Source organism: Lutjanus erythropterus, chromosome 5 (assembly GCF_056507025.1).
Source record: "Lutjanus erythropterus isolate fLutEry1 chromosome 5, fLutEry1.hap2, whole genome shotgun sequence".
NCBI classification, from domain to species: Eukaryota; Metazoa; Chordata; class Actinopteri; order Lutjaniformes; family Lutjanidae; genus Lutjanus; species Lutjanus erythropterus.
This window is the reverse complement of record NC_139321.1, coordinates 41,011,856-41,026,111: the sequence shown is the minus strand read 5'-3', so window position 1 is coordinate 41,026,111 and position 14,256 is coordinate 41,011,856. Positions and strand designations below refer to the sequence as shown.

At 40.7% G+C, this 14,256-nt stretch overlaps 1 protein-coding gene across 1 annotated transcript; it reads left to right on the top strand.

The window, feature by feature from the left end:
* Positions 1-92: 92 nt before the first annotated feature.
* g3bp1 (GTPase activating protein (SH3 domain) binding protein 1) lies at positions 93-14,123 on the top strand. Its single transcript, XM_084719811.1, has 12 exons — positions 93-249; positions 4,423-4,539; positions 4,741-4,822; positions 6,979-7,152; positions 7,274-7,364; positions 7,985-8,078; positions 8,427-8,673; positions 8,915-9,019; positions 9,755-9,872; positions 10,854-10,979; positions 11,921-12,030; positions 12,870-14,123. The coding sequence occupies exons 2-12, from the start codon at positions 4,445-4,447 to the stop codon at positions 13,116-13,118; spliced, it is 1,491 nt and encodes a 496-aa protein (XP_084575937.1). The 5' UTR covers positions 93-249; positions 4,423-4,444; the 3' UTR covers positions 13,119-14,123.
* The last annotated feature ends 133 nt before the right edge of the window (positions 14,124-14,256 follow it).

The window sequence follows — 14,256 nt, the reverse complement described above, 5'->3', positions numbered from 1 at the left end:
TTCTTATTGGTTGTAATTGAGAGGCTGTTGCCCCAGCGCCAGACAATTGGTGCATGACTCACAATGGTTCAGTTTGATTGGCTGGATATCTCTTTAGGGGGCGGGACGTCATGTTCGGTTGCGGAGCTGACACCGGTAACCGAGCACTCCAGCACGTTGTGAAGCCGATAGTGTTTCTGGCTGCCGCTGAGGTGATTCAAAGAAATCACTTATTTCTAAATCAACGATTTTTTGATAATTGACCCACTGGTAAGTTGATCTCTGACATAAAGTGTCACAAATTCTAGTTGAAAGTCGTTATCTGTGTCTCGTATCGTATTCAGTGGATTAACTGGGTCGCTTTGCGGGGCTCCGTCTACATCCTGGTCAGGAGATGGTAGCCGTTAGCAACCGTTGTCATTAGCAAGGCAATTGTGACGAATTGCTTGACATCAAACAATACTCATAGTTTTTAAGTATTTGAAAATAGAAGCAGGTGATGTAGTTGTTGTTAATTTGTTGAAATGCTTTAATAAAGCCGTCGCCATCGTTGCTTAGTTGCCTCTTAGATTTTCAAGCACTATCCACCTTTCGTTTCTGGAAGGGAACCCAAGATTTGCGAAACTCTCGCGAGATTTCATGGCTTCTTCTTTTTAGTGTGCAGTTTATCGAAGCCAATTAGATTTTTCAAGGTGATAACTGTGTGATTAATACCATGTTAGGTTTAGGGAGAGAGACCACTTTGTTATGGTCAAGGTTTGGGTTGAAATGGTCACCCTCGCGAGATTTTTCGCGGGTCTGGAGTTCCCTTCTAGACAAATGATATCCACCGCCCATGTGTAATGTTAGCCCACTTCTAGCTCTCATTCAGTCGTGACTCCCTCCCTCCCTTCCTGTCTTTCTTAACCGCCTCGCTCCCCAGTTTTCCCTCACAATTTTTTGTGTCGTCTTTAGGAATTTCAACTCGTTATTACCAAGCTTTCAGGCAAACTTAGCTCGACAGAGATGAAAAGTGCGGCTGCCTGGGGACCGGCCGGGACACGTGTTGGGGCTGCTCCTGAAACCGAGCTATAGCCCGTGTCTGTCTGCCCTACTTTGGGGGGCCGTGTGCTCGGCCAGCTGTCGCGGTTTAGCTCTGTAGTGGGCCGGCCAGCGTGCCATTTGAAGCCCCAGGTTAAATCTGGAAACCTGCTCCACAAAGTCCCACCGAGCCGCGCGGAGCCGCCATGGCTGCCTGGTGAAGAGTGTGTGTAGGCCGGTCGATAATGTGAATGGCACCGTCACTGCGGGCACGGCGTGGCCTTTGTCTGCATGCCATGCTTGCACTTTTTTTTTTTACACAAGCTGCTTTCGGATCCTGCTGCTGCAGGGTAGCATGCCCTTATATGTAGTTATTCTTCAAATAAACTTGGATCCATGCAAGCTAAAGGGCCCCTGATGTTAGCGTGTAACATTAGATCTGTCCCAGCACACCTTGAGGTCGTCTGGGGTGCTCCACAACACAGTGATTGGCTTAATCTGGTAGATCTGTTAATGTTTGCTGGCTGTGTGTTGGTTGCTAAGTGTTATGTCGGGACAACATATGGCTTTAGGATGTATGGACAGGTGTGGCAGACAGTTCAGTAAAGAAAACACTTGGTTGCTGCATGACCATAACTATGTATTTGCATGTTTCAGCTTCCTTATCACTGATCACATGTACTTTATAATTCTGTAAGGGTGGTGTTATTATAAAATGCTCTTATTGTCAGTGAACCCTACCAAAAGACCAAAAACAATTTTATATTGACCCCCAAATGTTCTGTGAAATTCAGACCTCCATTGTTGCTGAAGTAGACATGAAATGGTATGAACAATTCTTATTCTGATTGTGGTGACCAAAATGATCATAGTTATCAGTATTATTGTGTTATTGTTAAAGTCAATTTTGCAGAAAATATTCAGAAAGTCCCGATACACACACTGAAATAATTTCACCAAGTTTTAGGCTATATAAAACCTCTAAACAATTTGAAATGACATCAAGTCTTTTTCCATATCAATGTGTTTGACACACAGTAATGTGATGTTGCATGCTGCATCAGGGAGACTGTTGCTAACTTTGACTGATGCTAGGCAGTATTTACCGTGACTGAGTTTCCAAAGTGCAGTAATAAAGCATGGTTTTGATGATAAGTAAAACCTGACATTCAAAATTTTGCTGTGAAGTATTGTGAAATCGGTAATCGTTTCAGCCCTCATGGTGATATTCTTTAATGTGATTATTGTCAACACAGCTGATGAAAAGATCAAAACAAAAATTGACCCAATAACTTTCATTGTATGACAGATGTCAGTTTAGAAGGTCACTTTAGTTTGTTATGTTTCAGTACTACATACACTGTCCTTCTGTCTGAATTGCTCTAAATAGTCCCCTTTAAAATGTTTTGTACTCTTGCTCAGGGTGTGAAATTAATGCTTGCCCACCAGCCAAATGGCTGGTGAATGTTCAAATTTTACCAGTCATTCAATGGACTATCATTGTGTTTTTGGGTTTTTTTGGCTGCTGAGTGAAGCATTTGGCTGGTGTTAAATTTGTATCCTGCTCAAGTAACATTTGCCAGAAACTACAGTGTCCTACGATTGCGTGAAATTTAAAGGACAAATCTATGTACATTCTGTCCTGGTTTTTTCTCTCTCTCTCTTGAGAGATTTACATCCTCAGTAGGACCTAGAGGGCTTGGCGCTGAGTGCCTCAGACAGGCTGGGACAAAGTGAGACAGACTGTTGGTTTTGGTCTTTCATTGGATTGTTGACAGTAACAAAAACACTGAATATTACCAGTCTTATCCATAAATTACCTTTCCTTCCTCCTGTGCAGGCATCAGTTTCAATTCATGTCAGTATAGTATGAAAATTAACTAGAAGAGACTTGACATGCTTTAAATGGGTGATCCATTAAGCCTGTGAAGCATGTAGGCACTGCATGCAATGCAGATATTCATTTAGGTGATCGCATATAGTGGCTTGCGGATAACGGCAACATAAGTACAGTGTTGCCATAGTGGCCACCACTTAAGTAGCCTACGTGTCCTTCTTGATTAAAGAAAAGATTGTACGTTTTATATGTACTTTGTGTTCATTTGTGAAAAAGACATTAAATAAATCAGAGCTCCTGAAGTGGCATTTGCCTGCAATGCAATTTCAGATTTTTATCCACTTGGTGTGAAAACAAATGGCTAATGTCTGGGTTTGTTTTCCATGCCTTTGGCGGGCGGTTTTCATGTCGATGCACCCAGATGGGGCAGTAAATGCCTGTTAGAATCAGTCTGTTTAAACACACTTACTGCCACTAGCATTTCAACACGGTCCAGAAAAATGAATTAAGATTGAGTCCCTAATGTGATGAGAGTGTGATGAGGGTATTGTTTGCTGACGTGAAATCAGAGGTCATGTTTACCCAACCTGATTTACACTTCAAACTGTTAGGATCGTATACGACTCCTCTCCAATCAGGATGGCTGAATGCTTAATGGTGAAATGTACATTCTCAGAAGTGTTAACAGCTCCTGTGAAATGCAAATTCATGCATGTGTGATATTAGGTTTATATATAAGATCGTTCAAACAGTTTTTCACTGCAATAGATATTTAAAAAGGTGACTGCTGCGACTGTTTTGTTACCATAACAGTTGTCATCGCATCCTGTAATCCCTTGGTAGTTTTGCACAGTGGAAGTTCAAGTATTCCTACCCATTGTATGAATTTGCTAATGTCACGTAGTTCCTCTCTTTCATTTTAAAGGAGTTATTATTTCTAGCTTAGAATTTGGGATGCATATGATGGCTATTGTCACTATTAAGTTTATAGTCTTCTTTTAAAAACAGTTTAACAATTTGTCAGAGCTAGAGTTACAGTGATTAATTGATTATTAATGTATGAAATTATTAATTGTGAATTACAGGTTAATTATTAAGTGGCTTGAGTGAGTTAGTTTTTTTATTTAGGAAAAAAGTAAAAAATCTTTAATTCCAGCTTTTTAAATGTGAATATTTTCTACTTCATTTACTCTTTTACAACAGTTAAGTGAATATCTTTGAATTGTGGGGAAAACATGGCATTTGAGGATGTCATCTTAGACTTTGGGAAACACTGATCAACATTTTTCACCATTTTATAGACCAAACAACTTTGGATTAATCGACAATGTCACAGTTATGTCACATTGTAGAATCTGTGGAACTAAAGCTGATGATTGACTAATCGATTATTTGACTAATTGCTGCAGTTGATTATCCCTGGAACTTTCTAGTATTATTAAAGGAAGAGATTGTAATATGGTGTCAAAACTTGCAACGTAAGGACATTAAATCACACCATTAAGTTTTCTCTCTCTTCCCCTTTAATACTGTGGTGTGTCAATGAGGACATCAGTTTGTCTAACGCCTCCCTCTTCTTCTTGCAGAGATTTCCAGTTGACCAAAGAAATGGTGATGGAGAAGCCAAGTGCCCAGCTGGTCGGGCGAGAGTTTGTCCGACAGTATTACACACTCCTGAACCAGGCCCCCGACTACCTGCACAGGTATGATCATCACCTGTGTGTCTGTCATGTGATTATTGGTCGGGGTTTGCTGAAACCTTAGTGTGAGTGTATTGTATGTCTGCTGAGGAAAGACAAATGCTGTCTCTGCAAATTTACACACTATTAATATGCACTCATCAGCACTCCCTTGCTTAAATTGCCCTCTGTGGAGCAAATTAACCTTTCTGTCTTTCTGCTCAGGTTTTATGGAAAGAACTCCTCCTACGTTCATGGTGGCCTGGACAACAACGGCAAACCAGTAGAGGCTGTTTATGGGCAATCTGTAAGTAGACTTCATCCAGCAGATAACAGCTCGCGAAAAGGTTATTTCCATAGAGCGACACTGCACTTAACACCCACGTACCTGCACTTGCTAAGTGGGGGGAAAACAACACTACAGAGCTGAAAAAAAGTTGTTTTCTGCAGCTGTTTTATACAAAAAGGACCGTTAAGATTGTCTGTTTCTTCTTCTCTCTGCTATAAAAAGTTTGAAGAAGCTGTTTACAATTGATGACACAGACAACATCTTATATTCTGGTCTTAGCTGGAGATTTTTTAATTTTGTCCTTTTGCCAATTGTGTTTGAAGCAGTTTCTTTAAAACCCAAAGAATACATGCTCATTCAGTGTGTCCTGTTCAGGTGCAACACCTGAATACAGAAGTCTTCTTTTCCTTTTAAATGAGAAGTAAGAATGTGAACTGAAGTGACTGCAGCAGGCAATACCTAAATGTAAACATTTATGTGGACATATATGCAGAAAGGGTGTGCTATATCATTGTTCATGTCATGCAATGAACAATTATACACAATGGGATAAGATCTGGTCATAACTTTATAGCTGTAGCTGCGTGTTGATGTATTCATATCATGACTTCATACAGTAGCAGAGAATAGAGGGTTTTCTGACTCATTGAAAATGGTTCAATCTTAAAAGTGGCACGATGTAAAATCATCCTGCCAGGTGCTGCGGTGGCCAGTCAAATACATGCAAGCTCATATTCCTGGTACCTAACATTATAACCTGAATCGTTTACCTTGTAATTGTTGTGACGAGATAAAATCCAGAGAAGTAAAATCACACCTGAAAAAAATATCCACCAACACAGCCCTGTGCACTTTGTATTGCAGACTGTCTCTGAATGGACACCCACTTCCAAGTGAAATGTTTTGATGATATTAGGCTAAAGAGAAGCGTCACATCAGGTTACATCACACATGCTTTGTTCAGACTGCAGGCAAATCAGGTTTGTTTCTCAGATCAGAGCTTTAATTATTTTTATCTGCAGCGAGAGATCAGATCATATTTGTGTTTCCAGACTTCACCAACTTGTCTGCATGGAGGATGGAAGGATGTAGGCATCTCTAACTTAACTGTGTGTGTTAGTAACGTGGCTCTCCAATTCTGAAGCATGAGAAAAGGGCCAGCAGACAATTTATGTCAGGGCTTGTCTATGGACTGTTGTTGTCTGTGCTGTCCTCCATACTGGTAGCAGCTGCTCTGATGCACTTCCTTCACTCTGGATTTGACGTTGTTGTGTCACGTTCTAAGTGATCGAAAAGACACTTTGAAATCTTATTTCAGCGGCCAGAGTGCCCAGACGCATCTGTAAAAATCAAATTTAAATTGCATTTCAAACCACCTCCAAATGAGGCTTGGATCTGATTTGTAAAAATCACATTTCATGTGTTTTTTTGTTTGTTTTTTGGTGTGCAGACTTTCTAAAATCAAAATGGGCACAATCTGGATAAACCAAAATGGATTTTGACTGGCAGTCTTAACAAGGTCTTAGTCAGATCAGCAGGTCATAATGTCATGAAACCCCAAAAGTCCTCTAAAGGAGGATGTGGGGGGGACAAACAAGCAACACTTAGCAGACAGAGGTTATAATTCTGACTTAATGAGTTATTTTTCAAGAAGAACACACAGCCACGGAAAATGTCTGGCTGTATTAATCATTTGAAAAGAAATCACATACAGAATGATTATTTTAACACACTCCCAGTATACTGCTTGTTTTGAAAGCTGAGCAGAATAATATTTGAGTTTTTAAGGGGCATAAAAATGTCTTAGTCTTATTCAAGAAACCAAATAGAAAACATGCTGCTTAAAGTTAAACCAAGACAGAGAGGCACAGATTTATACTGTGTGTGTGTGTGTGTGTGTGTGTGTGTGTGTGTGTGTGTGTGTGTGTGTGTGTGTGTGTGTGTGTGTGTGTGTGTGTGTGTATATTTGTATATACATATATATTTACAATCAAATAATTTAGCAGAGAATATCAGGCAGGATAGTAAACAAACAAAGCAAAAAATTAGAATGAGCAAAACAAACAAAAAAATGATAAAGATGATAAATTCTAAAAAGGAACAGGTCTATTTTTATCAACATTGATAATCAGAGGCAAACTATTCCAATGAAAACTTCCACTCCTCCTTTGCAGGAGATCCATAAGAGGGTGATGGCTCTGAGTTTCCGTGATTGTCACACCAAGATCAGGCACGTGGACGCTCACGCCACCCTGAACGAGGGCGTGGTGGTGCAGGTGATGGGCGAGCTGTCTAACAACATGCAGCCCATGAGGAAATTCATGCAGACCTTTGTGCTGGCGCCTGAGGTTTGTAGTTCATTTCTGTTCAACCTTAAGAATTAGGTTTCTCATGCAAGTTTTGGTGTTTTCTGGCAGTTAAAGTTCATATACTGTATTAAGTGTTTTGATTTGTTTGTTTATCCCCCAGGGTACTGTTGCAAACAAATTCTACGTCCACAACGATGTGTTTCGTTATCAAGACGAGGTGTTTGGCGACTCTGATTCTGAGCCTCCAGAAGGTGAGATAACCTCCATCTTTTTTTAAAAAAAAATGTTCATGCTTCTTCACGTTTAACTTTTCTGTTTTCTCCTGGCTGCCTTTTCATCTTCTCTACACATATGATCTTTCTGATCTTTTTATTATTTGGCTACAGCTAAATTAAGTTAGAGTTTCTCAATTCATTGCACAAGTTGTATCAGCGCTCTAGCATCATAATTGAGGTGCTTTGATCATATTTCTTTGAACTGCTGTGTCTTTACAGTATTTATGACAGCTGAAGCTGCTGAACAAGTTAAGAACCTTAAAATGTTTGAAGTCTGGGAATGTCAGCTCGAAGGTACACGAAGCAGGAACTTAAACACAAAAAAAACAAGTTCTGAAATTAAAACTACTAGGCTACATTGTATGTTTTGCTGTCTTTTGTTGGGGAAAAAAATGATTAGATTAAATATGTGAAAGGGAAAAACCACACCAGTCAGATTTTTAAGAGTTAAGATGGTGGCCAAAATGTTGAGATTTTGGTGCACGTCTCCGTGAGATTTCATTGGTTTACAGAATGGGTACTTCAATATCACTAAGAGCAGCAGGAGGTAGATATTTTTGTTGTCCTGATCATGTTTTTGTTTGTGTGATTTTCAGAGTCTGAGGATGAGGTGGAGGAGATTGAGGAGAGGGTCCCCTCCCCTGACGTTGCTGCAGAGGAGTCTGCTCCTTTCTACGACCCGGTAGCCTGGTAAGGATTATAGGCTTGTTTCCTACAGCTTTAACTGCCTTTTAGGGCTTTATCTAATATTCACATTATCCAACTTGCACAATGATCTTACAAGTTCTTGAAACATTTTTCCCTTCCAATGTGCACATTCCACAAAACTGAACACATATCTAATGACAAACTTGTGACAGCAGAGCTACTTTCCTGCATTAGAGTAAATTTCTTGTTGAACATGTGGAAAAAATGTTACAAAACTGGAAATAATATTTTTATAGGAAATGTTTAAATCCTTCTCGATTAACTTAACCTAAACAAAATATGCATCGCTCAACAGCACAAGCAACAGACTGTTGTTCTTGTCTCTTGCAGTTCAGAGCCAGCGGTTCCGGGTGACGAGGAGGAAGTGGCAGCTGCTAGTCCAGAACCGGAGCCGGAGGTCGAGAAGGAGGCTGAGGCTGCAGTTGTGGAGCTGAAGCAGGAGACAGTGCTGGAGACACAAACAGACGCACACACGGCCGATGACCAGACAGAGAAAAGCCCCGCCGCTGTCCCGCCCACCGCAGAACCCGCCTCTGTGCCCGCTGAACCCACTCCTGCCGCTCCAGAAGAAAACAGGGTAGGACTCACGATGCCTCAGTTTGAAATTTAGCTGATTTTAGCAAGAAAATAAAATCAGAAACATAGAAGTGCAATATAATGACAGATTAAGAGGTGAAGATGGAGGTAAGAGGTAAAAGGTTCTTTGTTAGGCAGGTGAATTGTCTTAATGACGCACAAATGTAATGCTGCAGTTTTTTAAGGATGTTTTTTGTAAGGCATCAGATGTCAAATGTCTCCTTTGTGTTGTCTTCCCACAGCCGTTCTCCTGGGCATCAGTCACCAGTAAGAACCTCCCTCCCAGCGGGGCTGTCCCCGTCTCAGGAATCCCACCACACGTCGTCAAAGTCACTCCCACAGCACCGGTAGGTTTGCTGACATCAACCCATAAAGATCTTATTTTCAGTACCGAACCTGACTGTACATCGGTATTACATATCATGTCCTGCATGTTTTAGATGTTTCCCTGCTCTAACACGCCTGATTCAAATGACCAGGACATTTCAGCATGACAAACTTTTAGTGGTGAAAATCCCTTTGCCCATCTGGGGTTAAGCACCTGACAAAAACTTCCACCTATATACCTGAGCACAGCAATACCCGCTACACACACAGTAATTAACATTAAATTCTCATAATTCCAACCACATATTTGGCTCTTAGAACTGATAAGTTGATTTTTATTCTCTTCTAGCTGAATTTGAAAAGTAACTCCTGTGTTAAACCTTCTGTTTTCAAAGCCTTGTGGCAGTAGGTGTCTCTTTTAAAAAAAAACAGTGGAGATTTTATTGTGGAATATACATCTCTTCTGTACTATGTGAAGATGAGAGCAGACTGGTTGTTGAAGGTGAACTGAGTGTTTCAGAGCCACAGTAGTGTGATCTCAGTCTCCTCCACTGTCACTCCAAAAGTCGAGCTGGCTTTGGAAACGGAGTACAGATGAAGACAGCAGGACACAAACACCCCCTGCTGGCTGGACCTTCATGATGATAATCAAAGTTGTTCTTTATTCACCTGAAGAGAAGACATAAATTCCAACAGCAAAAAAACTGCTCGCTCTTTGTTCTCTCCTTACAAAAGTGTATTGTTGACTGTTTCAGCCCAGAGTGGAGGTGAAGCCCGAGTCCCAGACAACAACACAGAGACCACAGAGAGACCAGAGACCGAGGGAACAGAGGCCTGGAGGTCCTCCGCCGGTACACAGAGGACCTAGACCAGGTACACTCACATATAGTGCATGCAGTCCTCTAAACAGATGTAACTGACGGGGAATCATGCATTACCCCATGAGGACAAACCAAACATGATCAAATCTGATGTGTGCTGTTGAATATGGCACTGAGAGCTGAAGCCAGGGTGTGTAACTCACTGTGTCTGCAGGTGTGTTCAGACTCAGTTAAGTGTTAGTGCTGTATGTGTGACCTAAAGTGAAGTAGGACATTGTTGACACAGTTGAAGGCAATGCCAGCAGGGTTAAGACTAAGTCTTCAACTGTTGTGTGTTAACTGTTATCTTGTCAGGGGCTAGGAATATGTTTGGATATAATCCTTGAAATATGCTTAATTTTCTAAATAATCTGCTGTTTCATCTACACCAGTCATTTCTTTTAAAATTGTCCCATTGACCTGGCGTTGTAATTAAGATGTGATGATAAAGGCTTTGAGTCTAGAAATGTTTGGTTTAAGGACACTTTAAGTGCTTTAAGAGCTTGAATTTTGCTCTTAAAATGCTACTACAAACCCTGAATGAAATTTTCACCCAGAATTGCAGATCAAATGCTCACAAACACAACATTCTGCTGCTGAGATCACATTAAATGTGTTTGGAGCTTGGTACCACTGGTATAGTGGTATAAATAAGATTTACTTGCAGTGCGACACCTGCATCTTAATACTGAGGAAACCCACAGTGGATTATGGAAGAATAAGTTTTCTGACAAATGAACATGCTCCTGCAAACCTGAAATCCACTAACAAGACCAGAGATGATGCATAAAATTACACTTACTCAAAATAACATGATACCTTTTTAAAATATAAAAAGAAAATATTAATAATTAATTTAAAATCAGCTACGAGTGATGTTATGTTGCATTTCTTTTAATGACTACAGCACAGTGAAGACACTTCAGACCAGGTAGAGTTCTTCTGTGTGTATTCTCACAGCTCATGTTGACCTGTTGAATTGTTGTTGTTTCAGTTCGGGAAGGTGAGCAGGGTGAGTCCGAGGGTCGCCGGGTGGTCAGGTACCCCGACGCTCAGCAGCTCTTTGTGGGCAACGTCCCCCACGATGTGGACAAGACTGAACTCAAGGAGTTCTTTGAACGTAAGTTGGGTTTGTTGCAAAGACACACGATACACTGGCAGGAGAACAGACTGACACATGGTACAGGGACAGTTGAGTCATTTTTATTTATCTAGCCCAAACGTGCATATCACAAATCCCTCAAATGCCTTTATAATCTGTAAATCACGCAACTCTCCACAGGCCTTTCCACAAAACATACAACAGATGGTATTTTTATACATTTATAGGAAAGAGATTTTTCCTCAATTGTCCAGTTTATCTCTTAGCAGTCCCTCCAGGATGTTGTGATTGCAACAGTTCACACAAATTCAAGGTTGTGAATTCTTCACAACCTTGTAATTTTGTCCAAACTCAACAACTTTTCCACAAATGTGAACAAACATTATAGCTTCCAATGAGACTGAGCTATCATAGCAGTCCACCACGCAAACATCATGCATGTACATCTCAATATTTTAGTATGTACCCCACAGGGTCAGTTCTTTATCTAAAAATTAGATGAGATTTTTTATAATCCTAAACCTTTTTGGCCACGTTACTTAAAGAGAACAGAGTGTAGTTTTGTTCTCTCTGGAACAAGTTGCCTTGGGAAAAAAAATGCTGAAGAAAATGCTTAAGAACATGGCAACATGTATCGCAAGGTTTTAGAAAAGTGGTCATGAAATCAGGCATTTTAGGCTGCAACAATCCCCCAAAACACTGTGAAATCCTGGAGGGTCTTAGATAAGTCATGGATGAGTTATAGTTTAATCTAGTGTATGTATCATTTTCTAAACAGCTTGAGTGTTAAATAACATTTCTTAAGCAGTGAGTGGTTTATAAATCGTTGAGGGACTGAAACAGGAAGCTTACTTCACAAACACTTCACACAACATAACACATTAGTAAAACATTAGTATAACACTAACGTAGTAAAATGTTTGCTTATGAAGTTAAATGTCTCCCCCCCTCGTTCACAGAGTATGGTACAGTCCTGGAACTGAGGATCAACAGTGGAGGGAAGCTACCAAACTTTGGTTTTGTGGTGTTTGACGACTCTGAACCCGTACAGAAGATCCTTAGCAACAGGGTAACACAACTTTTCACACTAATTACTTTTTGGTGTTTTTTTTTTTTATGTGTTTAATCTTAATGTGTGTCTCTCTTGAATGCTGCAGCATGTATTTGCTAAGAAACCAGTTTATATATTTGAAATATCTTGAGGTGCTTGCTGTTGGTAATTGTTCTCACTGTGGTCCTCTGTGGATATTTGAATGTACACATTAAGTTCACTCAGTTAAAACTTCAAAGTGATGGAACAGAGTTTTGAGTTTCAAGGGGATAGTTTGGATTATTTGAAGTGTGGTTGAATGTACCACTGTGGAAATCAGCAGCAAATTGGAACATGAATGTTTTGTCCACCTAAAGAGAAAAATAAAACATAATCTACCAGTTTAAGTGTACGCTGTATTTAGAATATTTTCAGCACTTTACCTTACCATCAGATGGCATTTTCTGACTGGAACAAGACAGCATTATATAAGCTAAATATTACACTTTCTGCAAGCCAACCAGACTCTTCTGCCAAAAACTGTAATTATACCTTGCAAAACATAAGAACTGCTGGTCTACTGCTGTCACAACCTGTTAGTTTGTGTCATTTAGTGACTTCTGTGTTTTAAAGAATAAGTTCAGATCCATCAAAGTCACACAATACAATAACACAAAGGAACTAACTGATTGAGGCAGTGGTAGACCAGCAACACCTGTATTCTAGGAGCTAAAATTAGTGATTATGCCAATGGAGTTTGGTTGGTGTAGGGAAAGCAATATCTGGCTTTCATCTTTACTGTTGGAACCATTTTGGGTTAAATAGAATAAAAAGCAAAGACTAAAACGAGTTTTAATCCGTATTTCTCGTCTCCTCAGCCCATCAAGTTCAGAGGTGACATCCGTCTGAACGTGGAGGAGAAGAAGACCCGGTCGGCCAGGGAGGGCGACAGGCGGGACATGAGGCCCCGGGGTCCAGGAGGTCCTGGAGGTCCCAGAGAGCGAATAGGAGGCGGAGGCGGACCCCGAGGTCCCCCAACCCGTGGAGGCATGGCACAGAAACCCAGTTTCGGGTCTGGGCGGGGCGCTGGACCCAGTGAGGGCCGCTACTCTGCCCAACGCCAGTGAATCAGCCGCCAGGCTTCAAACCTGAGTTAGATTACTATTTGGATTCAACTTCTGAGTGATTATTGATTTACTGCAGCAGGAACCAATTGGATGAACTCCAAATTTAACAAAAACCCTTCTTTTTACGTGGCACCTAGGAGCAAAAATTAGCAGGAATTGTTCATTTTAAGTCAAAACATGGGTTGCTACACATACACACCCTGATTTGACTGGTTTCCTCCTTATTCTTTCTCCTACATGACTGAGTATGTTGAAGGGATTTCTGTTAGTAATTGATGCAGGTTTGGTTGAGAGATTTTACCGTCAAGTCACGCCAGCTCCTGCTGATTTCAACAGCCAGTCTCGACATCTGTCTCTCCTCATGACGATGGCTGCCTCCTCTTCCTCCCCACGCTCTTTCCACCCCCCACCTGATTCTTCTTCTTTCTCACCTGCTGCTTTTCGTTTCCCTCTGAGGAATCCAGAATGTCACTCCTTTTTTCTCTCCCTTCTCCATCTCTTCCTCCTATCATCCTCTGTCTCCTCCTCCACCAACACATGTATTATCTGGACTTTTTTTGTCATTTTTTTTGTTTTGTTTTTCATGCTGAACTTGAATTTATTAAGAAACAAAACGAAACACGCAAACACATGAGAAAAAGGGTAAATACTACTTGAATTGGGGATTGAAAAACCCAGAGGTTAGGTTTTTTTCGCGTTCTCTCTCCCTGTTTCTTAAAGGAACGTGTACTTTACTGCTTGGGCAATCCTGTGTATTGCTGCCACCGTTGTATCTAGCGATGGATCTGTCTTATCTTTTTATTCTATCAGGTCAAGAGCTGAACTGTAGTGGTTTTATTTGAGTAATGTTGGCTTGTAATATGTGGATTCACAGACGCGTTTGAATGGAGCATGTATCAAATCCTGTTAGGCTTCTTCTACCGATGCACTTCATTTGTCATCATGTTTAAAATGAACTCACCTGCCGATGAGAGAACTAAATTAAAAGTGATTTACTGTTTTAAACCTGTTGTCTGTTTGATCTATTTTAATTCATAATTCACAGCAAAGTGTCGATACCAAAACTCAAATATCACATGGGCATTAGTTTTAAAAACTGTTAAGTTCAGAGGTGACCAGGGCCAGAGTGGGGAGCACA

Coding starts and splice junctions, on each gene's coding strand:
- g3bp1 (XM_084719811.1), top strand. CDS start 4,445: ATGGTGATGGAGAAGCCAAGTGCCCAGCTGGTCGGGCGAGAGTTTGTC. Junction 4,540..4,740: donor GCCCCCGACTACCTGCACAG/GTATGATCATCA, acceptor CTTTCTGCTCAG/GTTTTATGGAAAGAACTCCT. Junction 4,823..6,978: donor AGGCTGTTTATGGGCAATCT/GTAAGTAGACTT, acceptor CCTCCTTTGCAG/GAGATCCATAAGAGGGTGAT.